This window comes from Marmota marmota, unplaced genomic scaffold (assembly GCF_001458135.2).
Source record: "Marmota marmota marmota unplaced genomic scaffold, marMar, whole genome shotgun sequence".
NCBI classification, from domain to species: Eukaryota; Metazoa; Chordata; class Mammalia; order Rodentia; family Sciuridae; genus Marmota; species Marmota marmota.
The window spans coordinates 37293574-37309863 of NW_025999900.1; the positions used below are offsets into that span (position 1 = coordinate 37293574).

Genomic DNA, 16290 nt, shown 5'->3' on the forward strand with positions numbered 1-16290 from the left:
GCCTCAAGTTTTATTTTCTTCGGTCATTACATTTCCACAACAGTATAATTCCTATTCCACATGAGAGTGCTCTCATAGGAGATGGCTAATTGGTTTGTCTCCATCTGAAACCCTTCTTTCCCAATTAGAAGCAACATTTTGTGAGATACAGGGTCTTACCATGTTTCCCAAGCTGGCCTCAAACTCCTAGGTTCAACCAATCCTCCTGTCTCAGCCTCCTTAGTGGCTGGGACTACAAGTGTGCACCATGCACCCAGCTACAGCTGCATATTCTTGTTTAAGCACTACGGCTAGTTCAAAAAACATCTACAAAAAGATTTGTTTCCAATTGTATGGATTTATCAACACTTATTTTCTTTTTTGTCCATGAGTAGTTTGTATCAGCACTAGAATGCTGGCAAATACAAGAGAAACATGCAAGGTCAGCTACTAATTTTAGTCTTTCCCTTGATCTAATAGTCAATGCACATCACCTGTCTATAAACTGGATCGGCAGTGAACAAGATTTAGTTAATTTATTTCTAAAGTTTACATGAAACTTTATAAGTCCCCACACTGTCCACACTCTTCAAATAACAAAAGTTCCTCAAACTCAAATTCCTCAATATTTTAAGAATATTTCCTAAAGTGCTTCTTAGGCATGCCCTACCACTGAGTGACATCATCCTGGGATGACTGGGAAGGTGGAATACAGACAGAGGAAAAGCCTGAAGGGCCCCTTGAGCATCTCCAAATGGACTTTATGCAAATGTCCTACTAATGGGCTATAAATATGTCCTGGTTATGTTATTAATTCTCAGAATGAATAGATATGTATCATTCCCAAAGAGCTATGGATGATCCAAAGTATGACCAAAATGTTGAATCTCTTTTTGTTCAATTTTGGAAATTCTAACTTACTGTTCTAATAATGAGGTCTGTGTTCCATTAAACTGTTATCAAAGGACTCTGTAAATCCTTGCCTTTTTCTCAAAACTCTGCTATCCTTACCTTCTATAAACACCAGGAATAGTAAAGAGAGGCTGAGCGTGGAGCAGCACACCTGAAATCCCAGCAGCTCAGGAGGCTGAGGCAGGAGCATTGCAAATTCAAAACCAGCCTCAGCAATTTAGCTAAACCCTAAGCAACTTAGCAAGAACTCTCTCAAAAATTAAAAATAAATTAATTAATTTAATTTAAAATTTAAAAAAAAGAAAGGGCTCGGGATGTGACTCAGTGGTTAAGTGCCCTGGGTTCAATCCCTGGTATAAAAAAAAAGGAGAAAAGAAAAGAAAGCAAATGAACTTCTAAAACTAAAATTAGAATAGTTTTCAGCTGGGCATGATGGCATCCCAGCAACTTGGGATCCTGAAGCAAGAGGATAACAAGTTCAAGATTGGCCTTCACAACTTAGCAAGACCCTGTCTCAAAATAAAAAATATAAAGGATTTGGAGATCAGCAAGCAGTTGAGCATCCCTGGATGCAATCCCCAGTACCTGAGAAGGAAATCAGACTTCTATCAGCCTTAATGGCAATGAAATCTGCCTTCTTGAGGACCCACATGTCATCTCACAAGCCAATAACAGGCTACCCTGCTTCTACACCTAGATTTTACTCTATATTTTACCAACTAATGTGAGTAAATATCATAAGACTTGCGTGAGATCTCCAGCTCTATCACCAACAAGTTCAAGCTGCATTTCCAAACACCAACTGTGTGATCTGAAATCTGGAGCTTATGGTTTCCTTAAAAAAATACATCAGAAAAAAAAAAAAACTGCCCTTGAGTTCCAACAAAATGAAACTTTAGCAGGGACTGATAACAACTGACACAGCATTAAAACTTCAAAGTATTAATCCCCAGAGTCATGCTTCCTAAATTAATTAATTAATTAATTAATTTTAAATATCACCAGTTTCTTAAGCCCTGGAAATTTATCCAGTTGGGAGACTTTAAGTTGAGAATTCCTAAAAATTCTCCAGAATCTGATAGAAGTGGGTGGCTGTCACCCAAGACAACAAAACAAGATTAATTTTCTCATTCTTTGTCCTTTTTCTTTTCTTTTTAATCTGCCACTAAACTTGTCTATTATTATATTCTAATCTTCTTTATTAGCCAACTAAAAAGTTTATATGTATGTTGTTCCTGGCTTCATCCTGTCAATTTTGACTTCCTTTGGTCTTCTACAACTTGGAATAAAAGCACATTTTTCTCATGTGTTTTGTTTGTTTGTTCTTTGAGACTCTGCTACTATTCTGATTCATCTGATTGCCAATTGTGTAATCTTCCTCCAAATACTGCTGACAAAAAGTAGCTGTTTCTTTAGATAGTTCAGACAGTGATTTTTTTTTCTACATGTCTGACCCAGAACTTAAGTTTTTTCTCACATAATTAATCCCAAATTTCAGTTTAAAATTGGATTTAAAGCTGGGGATGTGACTCAGTAATAGAGCACTTACCTAACATGCATGAGGCCCTGGGTCCCATCCCCAGCACCACAAAAATCAGAAAGTGAGAGAGAAAAAGATATTTTTAACACTATATCAATAAAATGCTTCTTCTGAGGTCATTATAATCCTAACAACAAAACCCAGCCCATCAAAAATGGAAACTAATATTAGTGCTATCTTTGCTACAGTACTCTTGTGTTCTTTACAGAATGTCCACACTGCTTTGCAGGAAGTATTTAACTCACTTTAAAAAATCTTGCCAGGCACAGTGGCAGACACCTGTAATCCCCTCGGCTCAGGAGGCTGAGGCAGGAGGATCATGAGTTCAAAGCCAGCCTCAGAAAAAAGCAAGGCACTAAGCAACTCAGTCAGACCCTGTCTCTAAATGAAATACAAAATAGGCCTGAGGATGTGGCTTAGTGGTTGAGTGCCCCTGAGTTCAATCCCTGGTACCACCCCCCCCAAAAAAAAAAAAAAAACTTTCTACATTAAAATGGAACCAAGGGTTGTCTCATGTTGAGTTAGGTGACACACTCCTTGTACAGCCAGTGCTCTCACTGTTGGTGGAAACACAGCCAGTGCTCTGGAATCCCCAACAGCAGTTTCAATTTATGTTCTTCATCACAGATAAGCACATAACTCTGAGTTTCCTCTGAGCTATGAAATGGAAAATATATGCTTTATTAAACACTTCTTGATGAACCTATAAAAATACTGCAGATTCAGTAAGACAGTTAGTTAGTAAGCTAAAAGAAAAGGTTTCCTGGCTCTCTACAAAGATCAGCTGGTCTTTGGTTTATGTTTTTATTTCCTGAGTTTGAACAATTAAGCCCCTGTCCATAGGATTCGCTATAATAACTTATTACCATTTTGTTCCTGTTTATTTCTTGTGTTGCAGTTAACCAATATATACCATTCATTTTTTTTTTTTTTGTGTGTGTGTGTGTGTGTGTTACTAGGGATTGAAATCTACTGTCATGGCAAAGGGTTAAACAATGCATCATGCAACAAAAAGGAAGAAGAGACTAATCCTGGTCCCATGACAAACAACGTTCTCTGAACAACCTTCTGATTAAAAAATTTTGACACCAATGACTATATAGATAACACAGACTAACGTTCTGCTGCCTTACCTTGGTTTCAGCTAAAAGGGTAGAAAAAAACTGTGAAAGAAAATCAGCCCTTGACAACTAGAAAACAAGTTTGTCAAAACTAGAAAATAAACCTGGCTCTATCACAGAGGCCTTGGGATGTCTAGAAGTTGGTTCAGAATTCATTGTTAGGCTATGATGAGTTCCCACAAAACAACAACCTCTCAGACCCTCAACATCTGGCAGGTCCACCCTATGCCATATGCAGCAGAAGAAAACAAGACTGTCTCATAGCCACATCTGAACACAGATTAAAACCATATCCAAACCATAACAGACAGACACTCCCCTATCTTGGCTTTTTGAGTGATGGTTTCTTTTTTACCAATTAAAATTTTCATCTTCTCTGCTCTTCCTGCCTTCTAAATGAAAGTTATCAAGATAAGCAGTTATTTAGAATTATCCCCACTTCCTAACAGCATTTATTCCAGAGGAAAAAAAAACTACTGCTTTGAATCCTTCTCATTACCACCCAACACAAGCCCCAATCCTATAATTCCTTTCTAAAATCCTCTGCTTACTGAGCCTTCCATGTTAGCCATGAAGTGATGTAATTGGAAGGAGTACATGGACCCAGCTCAGTTTGACTGCAGGTTTGTTTCTGGTGGTCATTGGCTGGAGGCCATTGACCACAGAATTAGATTGAGAAATTTTCAAAATTACTTTCTTAAGATGTTTTACCAGAGGTCTGAAAGTAAAGCAGAGATAAGGTGGGAAAGTATTCTAGACAAATGTAATATTCAGTGCAGGCCCATGAGACAAGAGATGCATGTCAGACATGCTAGGGAAGGCACATGGCCCATTCAGTGAGCAAGAAAAGACAGCTTGGCATGGTGGTGCATGCCTGTAATAGCAGGGACTTAGGAGGCTGTGGCAGAAGGATAAGTTCCAAGGCAGCCTCAGCAACTTATTGAGACCCTCAGCAACTTAGCAAGACTCTGTCTCAAAAATAAAACAAAAAGGAATAGGGATGTTGCTCAATAGTTGGGTGCCCTGGATTCAATCCCTGGTACCAAAAGTGGGAGGGGGCAGAGGAAAGTGATGACTTATAAGAGAAAATATATATAATATTATGTAGATAATAATAAATAGAATCTTGTAGAGCTTGGTAAAGACTTTCTATTTTGATTGTGATAAAAAGAGGTATTTGAGCAAAAGAGAGAAGCACTTCTAAATAATGAATCTAGTAGAAAAGATGGTGGAATGAGATGGACATCATTACCCCAAGTACATGTATGAAGACATGAATGGTGACTCTACTTTGTGAACAACCAGAGACATGAAAAATTGTGCTCTATATGTGTACTATGAATTGAAATGCACTCTGCTGTCATATATGATAAATTAGAATAAATAAATAAAATTTTTTAAAAAAATAATCTGGTTGTTGAAAGGAAAATGGGCTGAGGGGACAAGAATTGAAACCCATATAGGTTAAGAGGCTATTGCAGAAGTCAGAGAGAAACAATGCTGAGAAGTTGTGAGGTTCAGAATATGTTGTAAAGGCAGAGTCATTTTCTTTTACAGATAAATGGTTGCATGTGGGATATGAAAGGAAGAGAAGAAAGGGGATGGACTTGAAGTTTCTTGCTTAGCATTTGGGGGAATGGTAATTCTGAATTACTAAAATGGGTAAGATAATAAAAGCACTTTTAGGGATAGAATAAATGCTGGATTCGTCATCAGAAAACTCAGTTTAAACCCTGGTTCAGGTACTTACCTGACATGTAAACTCTGTGAAAATGACTTAACAGCAAGTCCAACTTTTTCATAATGCTCCCTACCTCACAGAAATATTGTGAAAATAAAATAAAATAGTGTGAAAGAGCTTTGCAAACTCTAAAGTGCAATGCATGTGTAAACCATGGTAGTCACTTATTCCATGCAGGAACTGAGAACACACAATTTGAAACATCAGGGTCTTCCAGGAAGGAGAAGCCTGAGTGAAATCTAAGCAGCAGTATAAGGTACAGTTAGGGGAAGTAACAGACCAGGGAGAGAGGCCACCAATAGGCAAGGAAAAGCATAGAAACTATAACTTAAAAAGATCAAAGACTAATTCCTCAACCTTGTTTTTACCAATGACAGTGATAATAGTAATCACCCTGTAATCAATTGAACACTGTTTTCTGTGTTGCTCTCTGGATATCAGGACTATGATAAAGTATCTCTTTACTAATTCTCTGTACTTATTTCTATGATGAGTGCAGAGAATTAGTAAAGACAGCCTATCCCTCTTCCTAAAATTTACCCTGATTTCCAAAGCTGTTATAGTAACAATGCAAGTCCCACATTGGCCACATAGCAGTACATGTAAGTTCTGGAAGTTCGGCGTTTTTCAATGCAACCAAATCTGCCCTTTGATCAATGATAATGAATTCAACAAGAAAACTAGGCAAAAAGAGCCCAAGCCATGATGGCTTGGGAATCAGCATTTTCTGGAATTTCTAAGAATGTTCCCTCTATTACCACCTTCTACACCATGTGGCATGGAGAGGTGGCTATAGGGCTATTTCTTGCTCCATTTCCTTTAAGTAAGCTATCTTAACCATCCCACTAAACTATTCCATCTTGAAATTCAAACCCAAAGTATAATCAGATATCATCTCACTCTAATAAGAGGGATTATTAACAAAAAGATCATAAGACTCCTGTCTCAAAACAAAGATGAATTCTGAAGCTGGGGGAATAGCTTAGTCATACAATGATTGTTTGGCATGCAAGAGGCCAGGGGTTTGGTTTTCCAGCACCACAGAAATAATGAATAAATAAGATTAAAGATGAAAAGCACTAGCAAGGATGTGAAGAAAAGGGAATGCTGGTGCACCATTGGTGGGAATATAATTAGTACAGTCATTATGGAAAACACTCTGAATGTTCCTCAAAAAGTTAAAAGTAGATAACATATGATCCAGCAATTCCACTACTGATACATTCCCAAAGAAAATTTTAATAATATGTCAAACAGACGTCTACATTCCCATTATTTCACCACTATTCACCATAGTCAAGAGATAGAAACAACCTAAGCTCTTTGAACTGATGAGTGAACTAAAAAAAAAAAAAAAAAAGCATCATGGTGCATGTGTACAATGGAATAGTGCTTAGCCATTTAAAAAAATAAATAAATCTGTTGCATGAGACAACATGGATGGAACTAGAGATCATCCTGTTAAGTAAAATAAGCCAGGCACAGAAAGACAAGTACTACATGATCTCACCCATATAGAAAGAATTTTTTAAAAGGTCACGTCACAGAAGTTGAGAGCAGAATGGTGGTAACCAGAATACAGGGAGAGTGGGGGTGGAGAAGTGGGTGAGGTTGATCAGTGGGTATTAAGATATGGTTAGATAGGAACAAGAAGTTCTGGTGGGCTCTTGCATAGCAGGGTGACTATGGGTAATAATAATGTATTACATATTTTTAAATGCTAGAATAAAGAATTTTGAATATTTTCACCATAAAGAAATGACAAGTGTTTGAGGTAGATATTTTAATCTGATTTAAACATTACACAATGTACACACATAAAAAAATATCACATGAACTGGGAACAATGATGCCACCTGTAATCACAGCTACTCAGGAGGCTGAGGCAGAAGACAGCAAGTTCGAGGCCAGCCTGGGAAATTTTGCAAGACTTTGTCTCAAAAAAAAATAAATAAGTAACAAGGGCTGGGGATGTGGAGTGCCACTGGTTTCAATACCCCATACTAAAAAAACAAAAAAAATTACATGGTACCCCTTAATCTATACGGTTTTATGTTTTTATGTATCTGTTAAAAATAAATTTAAATTTAAAAATCAAAGAATAATCTTCAACTCTCCCCTTTGGACTCTTCATTCTGCAATTTAAATCACCAAGCTCACATAAAGAGAAAAAGCAAAAGGAGACCTGGATCAGAAAACTAAATTTTCACTGTTATCTAAAAAAACAAATAATTGAAGTCAGAAATTCTGACTGGTATTTGGCAGTGGTTATTGTTGTTGCTGTTGTTGTTGATGTTTTGCTTTGCTTTTTGCTTAAATTGTGTATTATATAGTTATGCTAACATATGTAAGATACTAAGTGCCAAATGCTTTGCAAAGATTTCAAGAGTTCTAAAAAATGTGAACATTATTATTCATGCTTTACGGATGAGAAAACTGAGGACCAGAGACATTTAGTAACTTCCCCAAGTTCACACACATCTAGGATATTGGAATTTACACCCAGACAATCTAGTTCAAGAATCAAATCATGTAACCTCTCTGTCAGAAAGCTGACTAAAATTTCGTCGGGGGCAGGGGGGCGGGTGCGGAGGAGGCTGGGGTTGTGACTCAGCAGTAGAACACTAGCCTAGCATGTGTGAGGCCCTGGGTTCTATCCTCAGCACCACATAAAAATAAATTTTAAAAAAAGGTGCAATACCTTTGTGTCCAACTACAACTAAAAATTAAATATTTTTTTCCAAATATTTTTTAATTCACCTCCATGTAACAGAATAATTTTCTTAAACATGTTGTGGGCATATATATGCATAATTACAAAAGGGAAAACAGAAGACAAACTAATGTATTTAAGCCTCTTTTCTTGGAAAAAGTAAGTCAAAAGAATACCATAAAAAGTCTGAATTTATTCTTCAAAAAACATCCATAATTTAGAAAATATAACTTATGGGCCTAAACATGGACGTGCGCCTGAGGCACTTCCGGATCCTAGAGCCAAAACATGGATGCCTGAGGAACTTCTGGATCCGGGGGCTTAAACAAGAACATGCACCCAACGAACTTCCCGATCCTGGGACTTAAACATGGGCATGCGCCTCAGGAACTTCCGGATCTGGGGACCTAAACATGGATGCCTGAAGACTTCCAGATCTGGGGGCTTAAACATGGACGTGCGCCTGAGGCACTTCCGGATCCTAGAGCCTAAACATGGATGCCTGAGGAACTTCCAGATCCAGGGGCTTAAACATGGACATGCACCTGAGGAAATTCCGGATCTGGGGGCCTAAACATGGATGCCTGAGGCATTCTAGATCCTGGGTCCTAAACATGGACACCTGAAGCACTTCCGGATCCTAAACATGGACACCTGAAGCACTTCCGGATCCTAAAGCCTAAACATGGTTGCCTGGGGAACTTCCAGATCCAGGGGCCTAAACATGGACGTGCATCTGAGGAACCTCCGGATCCGTGGGCCTAAATATGGACACCTGAGGAACTTCCAGATCCTAGAGCCTAAACATGGACGTGCACTTGAGGCACTTCCGGATGCTATGGCTTAAACATGGATGTGTGCCCGAGGAACTTCTGGATCCGGGCGCCTAAACATGGACGTGCACTTCTGGATCTGGATCCGCTGGTCTAAACATGGATGTCCGAGGAACTTCCGGATCCAAGGGCCTAAACATGGACGTGTCCCTGGAACTTCTGGGTCCTTGTGCCTATAAAGGGCAGTGCGTGACTCTCAGAAGGGATGTGGCCCATGAAGGGGAGCTGAGTATGGGGCTTGTTGGGGGGCAGACTGAGCTGTCGCACCCTGAATTTGAATGTGATGGTAGCCTCACTTCCTGGCCTTCCTCTGGGTGTCACTTCCTCCCCTTCCAGGCGGTGCCGGGGAGGAAGTGAGACCAGGTGCAGGGGCCAGGCCCTGAGGAGGGACACTGTCTTTCTCCTCGTTTAGCCAGGTGCCCGGCCTGGCTGGGGACGGGGATGTCTTACGACACTGGCTGCCTCCTGCATCCCTGCCCCAGGACCTCAGGGTCCACAGGTGGGGACAGTCGTTGACATGATTCTCCCCTGGCCACTGACCCTCAGCCCCGGGGTCTGCCCAGGGAGAGCTCTGTCTCCCAGAGGGTCAGGGGTCCCCTGTGACCTGCTGCTCCTTACCCATGGTCATCCTGGGTGAGCACAGGTCAGGACACCAAATGCTACTGAGAGTGACATCTCCTGGATGGACAACTGAGGACTTTGCCTCTGTCCCCAGGCCTCAGACACCAGATGATCCCCCGCAGAGACAGAAAATAACCCCACACTGCCCAAGACTTATTTTTAAGCTTTGGATTCTGAAATTTTCCTGCTGCCACCTTCTTTGTGAAGCCAGTTTTTCAACAGAGACAATATTCCAGGGGGGCGGGGGGGAAACACAACATGGAGTCAATCAAACCAAGCTGACACATCTGGTCCTCCAAGAGAAATCTGGATTGGAGGGAGAACAGCCATTCTCAACTGGCAAAATAGTAAAGTTCCCTTGTTCTTATTTTGTGTAAGCAAAATAAATAATCTGATGTTAACTCATCAAATTATTTTTGATGAGTGCTTGGCTCATAGGAAAACTGATTCAGTTTTATGGAATGAAGTGTTACCTGATTTTAAAATTAAAAATGAAGCCAGTTAGGATTGTTAAATTACACTGTCATAATTCTGTTCTTTGATAGCAGAAATAAATAAACCTTTTTTAAAAAAATTAATAAATAACTTATATCCACCTCACCAGTGACAACTTTTCAATGGATTTTAAGAAAAACTACCTATCAAATATTTTAAAAATCCATTTATTGAACTATTTTGTGAAAAAATGTGATTTTCATTTTGTAATGAAGAAATCACCACAGTATATTTGTTATTATCCCTCTTATTTACAATTATGATGACGATTGAAGTCTTGAGCATTGAACTGCTTTCTGAAATAAACCAAATGTAAGCTTTTGAAAGTAAACACTGGGAAAATATATTTTTGAAAAATCTGAAGGGTCGTATATACATATGTAAGAAAAAATACAATCCCAATCTGAAGACATTTTGCAATTAAAATTGTATTTCTTCATCCTTTTTTAATACTTACAAACTAAGTTATAATTTAGAAAGAAAATTTTTTTCACAATATACACACCAAGTATCATTATGTATTATTTGAACATCCATTTTATTATGTTGTTAAATAACTTACTACACACAACTTTAATTTGTTCATACTAATAAAGTTACACCATCATATTCTTTGTGTGCTTGATGCACATTTGTCTCATTTCTAATTTTCTTAGGTCACAAAAACACTCTGAGATGAACTCTGAAAATTCATTAATGACAAGTCCCAGCATTGAAATTCCTTGGTCAAACAGGATGAGGAATATTAGTTATCAATGCTCAACTACATTCCTGAAAGTTTCAACATTTTCCAACTAGAACCAGCAGGGTAGAAACTACCTCTTTGCAAAGCATGCTCAAAGCAGATTTGTCACCTGCCAGCTCTTCCCTATGAGAAATTTCAGATTCATTAGGTTGAGTAGGAGGAATGGACGAATCATAACAGATACTTTGATTTCTAACGGTGAATGAATTTCAAGAGTTAAGTTAGGCTGGTTCCAGGAATGGAAAAGGCACAACTTCTTTCCACTCTGGGAAAAGTAAAGTAGGGATTGGAGCTTTCCAGGCATGTATTCAGTCATTATTATATAGAAATGCAAAAAAGTCATTTGGATTTTGTTTGTTCAAAGTATGCTTTGTTAAAACTGCAGATTGCCTTCCCAATAAGTTGCTGTTACAATAATATGTGTGAATGATTACTGAACAATTCAATACCTGATCACAAAGAAAGAAAAATACAGCTGTAAAAAAAAGTAAAAATATTAAAGAAACTACACAACTAAATAATACAATCAACAATCTACACTGAATAGAAATATATGGAACATTTCATCCATCAACAAGTAATATACTTTCTTAACAACAATAAAATTCAAAGAGGTAAAACCACATTATAGTGTCAGTCAGAAGTATTCACTTCAAAGGAATTAAAGAACATTCATATTCTCTGTAATATAATCAAATTGATATACTTCTAAGAAGTTTAGTGCATGTGATAGTCTTGAACACTTTCTCTTCTGCAAATGGAACTTTCAGTAGCAAATCAGCTGTCAAAGATGCTGATTATAATTATGTCTTTATGATAACTTTCCATTGCTTAATATGACCTAGTCAGAAAATTGTTTTGAGTTATATAAAGAAGTCAAACCAACAACTAAAAAATAAATGTTTTTTAAAAACTAAAATATCATCTCCATTACCCTTCTCTCATTTCTGTTTTTATATGAATTAAATAAGAAAACATGAAAGCACATCACCTAATAATTAGCACTTAATAGATAATCACTAAATAGCAGTTCATTTAATCATGTGTGTGTGTGTGTGTGTGTACCTCCTAAAGATTTAGGTGCTTAAGTCCCGCATTTTCATTAAATTCTCTTAGTGACTGCAAAGACTGTTACGTCAGTCCCTATAGAATTAACTTTTCTACCTACTAAACAGGGCAAGCTGATATCATTGCTGAAAAGCTTCCATGTGCATAAAGCCTATATAATTCAGGTAGAAAACACCAGCACTACAGCTGCCAATCCCAGCTGCCTTCTTTCTCTATGATTCACTTTCAGTAATTTAAGGTAGAATATTCCATCTAAAAACAACAATACAAAACTTGGCAGCTAACAAGTGTGCTAAAGTGGAAGGAAGATGCTCCAGCAACACTGGTTTTCTGAATAACTAGTTAAGGTTCTGTTTTAGAAGCTCCCTGATAAACTAGCATGGCCTCCAGAAATGGGTGATTATGTCTTTTAATCCTATACCACATCCTCAACTGGAAACCAATCCTATAACATCTTCCTGCAGAGCAACATGCCTCTATGTATTGAAAGCAAAATATGAGACCATAGGAACAAAGGTGTGATTCTTTTCATCTCTGAAAAATCCTGAAATCGTACCTCTCACCAGGAAATATCACCCAGTATATCTGCTGTGACTTGTCACCAACTGTGAACACGACCCAAAGGAACTTCAAGAGAGCTCACCTTCCTTATGGAAAAATCAAGGTAAATGAGGTTATTTGACTTGTCCAACTCCATATAGATTCTTATTTCCACTGGAAGATGATACTCTTGGTATTGACACTACAGGACTAACAATTCAGTCATTTTCAGTACTGAAAGCATCAGAAACCACTCAGGGTGAGTTTTATAAGCATTTTAGTTCTATTCTAGTTTTGCTCTTAATAATTTCCCCCCTTCTCCTGAAATGTGTGTAGTTTGTGCACCATATTCTTGACATAAACTAACACCAAATTTCTACTGCAGTCAAACATAGCTCCATTTTTCAAAGTGTTTTTTTCCTGTGGTTCCACAAAAAATAGGAAAAAAATGCTGATGGTAGAAAAAGTTTTAAATGCTTACCCATCTCCTATGAGGAGGAGATAGAAGTCTTTATTGCACACTTGGTTTTCAGTGCACACACACACATTTCTACCTGTACAGCAGAAATTTCTCATGTTGAACTTAAAATACACCTCTGGCTCCATTCCTGGTCAGGATTCTCCTTTTCAATTTTGCAACCAGGAAAATACGTAAATCTTTTAACACTTAAAATAGTTTTGGGGTTTTTTGTTTGTTTGTTGTTGTTGTTGTTGTTGTTGTTGTTTGGAGAAAAAGCTTTAAATTCATGCTCTAAGAAAAGTTTCTAAATAGTAAAATTAATCCATAACTGTATTAAGATGTTACAATGAGTATTAATCAAAGCATCAGACCCATTTAATGTTTAAGTGTTAATTGAAAGACTTCTCCTGCCCCCAAACAAAAACATATCACAGATCTACCTTGCTAGCTCCTTGCTTTGACACTATCATTTTGTCCTCTGATATAAACAGCGAAAGGAGCCATTAACTGCAGGAGATCTGCCTGGTGAGATACAGGAAATATTTGAGAAAAAGAGAAAGCTAGAGCAGAAAAGAAGCTTTCTCTAGCCTTTTTTCCATGAGCGATGTGAGTTTATTGATTTGTCTGGCAGAGAGCCTGATCTCAAGGGCTGATACAAAGCACTTTATTGATGTGTGATAGGCAGGAGGTAGCATAAGAGGGAGGGGCCCAAGGAAACACAAGAAACAGTCTCCAAGGGTGGGACACTCCTGGAAGGCTGTGTACCAAGGCAGGATGGTGGGGCAAAACTCCCATAAATCACACCCTCAAGTGGATTTGGGACACGTTGGAGAGGAAGAAGGTCACTAAGACATTCTACTTAACTCCCCAGTTATTCCAACCACCATAGAATTTCAGATCCAAGTAGAGATAGAGTGGATAAAGCCTGGACCAGGAGTCAGGAGACCTAAGTTTAAGACCCACATCCAATTGCCTTGCCTATCTGTGCCTCGTTTTCCCTATTTGTAAAAGGAAAAAAATATTTAAAATTATAGAAACTCTCAAGTCCCTTTAAGAACTAAAAATTCTGTGGCTCTGTATAACACATATATGTTATTTTAAAAAATAGTGACACTGGATGGTACATAGGCTAATCTAAAAGAAAATAACAAGTTTTGATTTACTTGTGAACCAGAAATTACTTATTTATGGTAGAGATACCTTAATATCTCCTCCAGTCAAAATCGATCACTTAAATCTAAGCCCTGATATCTAAGCACAGACAACAGAATCAGAGTTTGAAAAAAGCTAGAGGTAATCTAGTCAAGATCATGAGGCTAGTGGGCCTAGACCTTGAGCTCCAGTTTAAGAAGGAGGTGCCTACTTCAGCGGAGGGCTGGAGGACTAGCAAGCCTCCTTACGCTCTCTCCGGATTTTCCAAGATTTCCAGAGTTTTATTCGCCCTCTTCTAAATAATTGTTCAAAAGCATCACAATCACATTGTCAGTTATCCAGTCGCTTCATGAAATGATGCTGCCCTCTGAAAGCGTCATCTCAGAAAGTACAGTCTCTGACATCAGGGGAGCAGGTATGTTGGGTTAGTGAAAAGTGTAGTCCAGAAATTATGTCTGAGGTCAGATTTATGGGACCTTGAACAAACTACTTATTTATGGTAAGGAGAACCCTACTACCTCCTCTTGCAAAAATCCATAACCTAAATCTAAGCACTGAGATCTTGCTATAATAAGGGAAGAATAGCATGATTGGTCTTTCCATCTCCCTCTTCAAGGTGGATTTATGAGTCTTAGTGAATCGAGATTCTCCACTGTATTATTATTCCATAAGTGAGTGTTCAGCACCTACTATGCATTCAGCATGATTTAAGGAACACGGGGTTAGTTAGAGGTGTAACTCAGTGGTAGAGCTAGTGCTTAGCATGTGCAAGCTAGCATCAAATCTCCAGCACCAAAAAAAAAAAATTATTTAATTAAATTAAATTAAGTCAGAAAGAAGGTAGGAAAGGAGGGAAGGAAAGAGAAACACAAAACAATTAACTATAAATTCTAGGTAGAGATAGAAACCATAAGCACACAAGAAATTCAGTAACTAAATGATTAATGCAGATATGAAGTGTTAATACTGACTTTTTTTTTTTTTTTTACTTCTCCGCAGGAGTATTCAACAAAGAGAATGGAAGAGGCTTTCCTACTCAATCAAACTTCTTTAGTGACATATTTTCGGCTTAGAGGTTTATCTGTAAATCAGAAGGTGCAGATGGCTATGTTTTCCATATTTCTCGTTTTCTATGTCCTGACTCTACTCGGGAACATCCTCATTGTCATCACTATCATCTATGACCGCCGGCTCCATACCCCCATGTATTTCTTCCTCAGCAATCTGTCCTTTATCGATGTCTGCCACTCCACTGTCACTGTGCCCAAGATGCTGAGAGACACCTGGTCAGAGGAGAAGCTCATCTCCTTTGATGCCTGTGTGACCCAGATGTTCTTCCTGCACCTCTTTGCCTGCACAGAGATCTTCCTCCTCACCGTCATGGCCTATGATCGTTATGTGGCCATCTGTAAACCCCTGCAGTACATGACAGTGATGAATTGGAAGGTATGTGTGCTGCTGGCTGTGGCCCTCTGGGCAGGAGGAACCATCCACTCCATATCCCTGACCTCCCTCACCATCAAGCTGCCCTACTGTGGTCCTGATGAGATTGACAACTTCTTCTGTGACGTGCCGCAGGTGATCAAATTGGCCTGCACTGACACCCACATCATTGAGATCCTCATCGTCTCCAACAGTGGGCTGATCTCCGTGGTCTGTTTTGTCGTCCTTGTGGTGTCCTATGCAGTCATCCTGGTGAGTCTGCGGCAGCAGATCTCCGAGGGCAGGCGGAAGGCCCTGTCCACCTGTGCAGCCCACCTCACTGTGGTCACACTGTTCCTGGGACACTGCATCTTCATCTATTCCCGCCCATCCACCAGCCTCCCAGAGGACAAAGTGGTGTCTGTGTTTTTCACTGCTGTCACCCCTCTGCTAAACCCCATCATCTACACCCTTAGGAATGAAGACATGAAGAATGCCTTGAACAAGATAATGAGGAGGAAGGAGAGGAAGGAAAAATAATGAAAATGTCTAAAGCCCTCAGAATGCCTGGTGCTCCAAGTCAAAGAAATGTCTGACAAAGAATGCATTATATACCATATTTATCAGACTATAGGACTTGTAAAATTATCCTCTGGCCCCACATCTAACAATCAGCAATAGCGATGATTAGTAATCCTTCCATTTCCTGTAACTTGTTCTAGGCACTGTGCATTTACTTAATTCTCACAACATCCCTGTGAGGTAGGTATTGTGTTTATTTATACATGACAAAACTAAAGCTCAAAGAGAGCAAATAGACTGCCCAAAGTCACCCAGCTAGGAAATACTGACTAATTTTTACTGAGCACCTAATTCGTGCTAGGTACTAGGTTTATACTCACAAATAAAACATACATATAGTCCCTGCTTCGTGGAGTTTAGGGTGTG

The 16290-nt window shown here is 38.8% G+C and overlaps 1 protein-coding gene across 1 annotated transcript; it reads left to right on the forward strand.

Moving 5' to 3' along the window:
- The first annotated feature begins 14937 nt into the window (after positions 1 to 14937).
- Positions 14938 to 15882, forward strand: LOC107145414 (olfactory receptor 4E1). Its single transcript, XM_015489362.1, has one exon. It carries the CDS (start codon positions 14938 to 14940, stop codon positions 15880 to 15882), a length of 945 nt encoding a protein of 314 aa, XP_015344848.1.
- The last annotated feature ends 408 nt before the right edge of the window (positions 15883 to 16290 follow it).

What these genes read in the sequence shown, in the direction of transcription:
- LOC107145414 (XM_015489362.1), top strand. Translation starts at nt 14,938, where the DNA reads ATGGAAGAGGCTTTCCTACTCAATCAAACTTCTTTAGTGACATATTTT.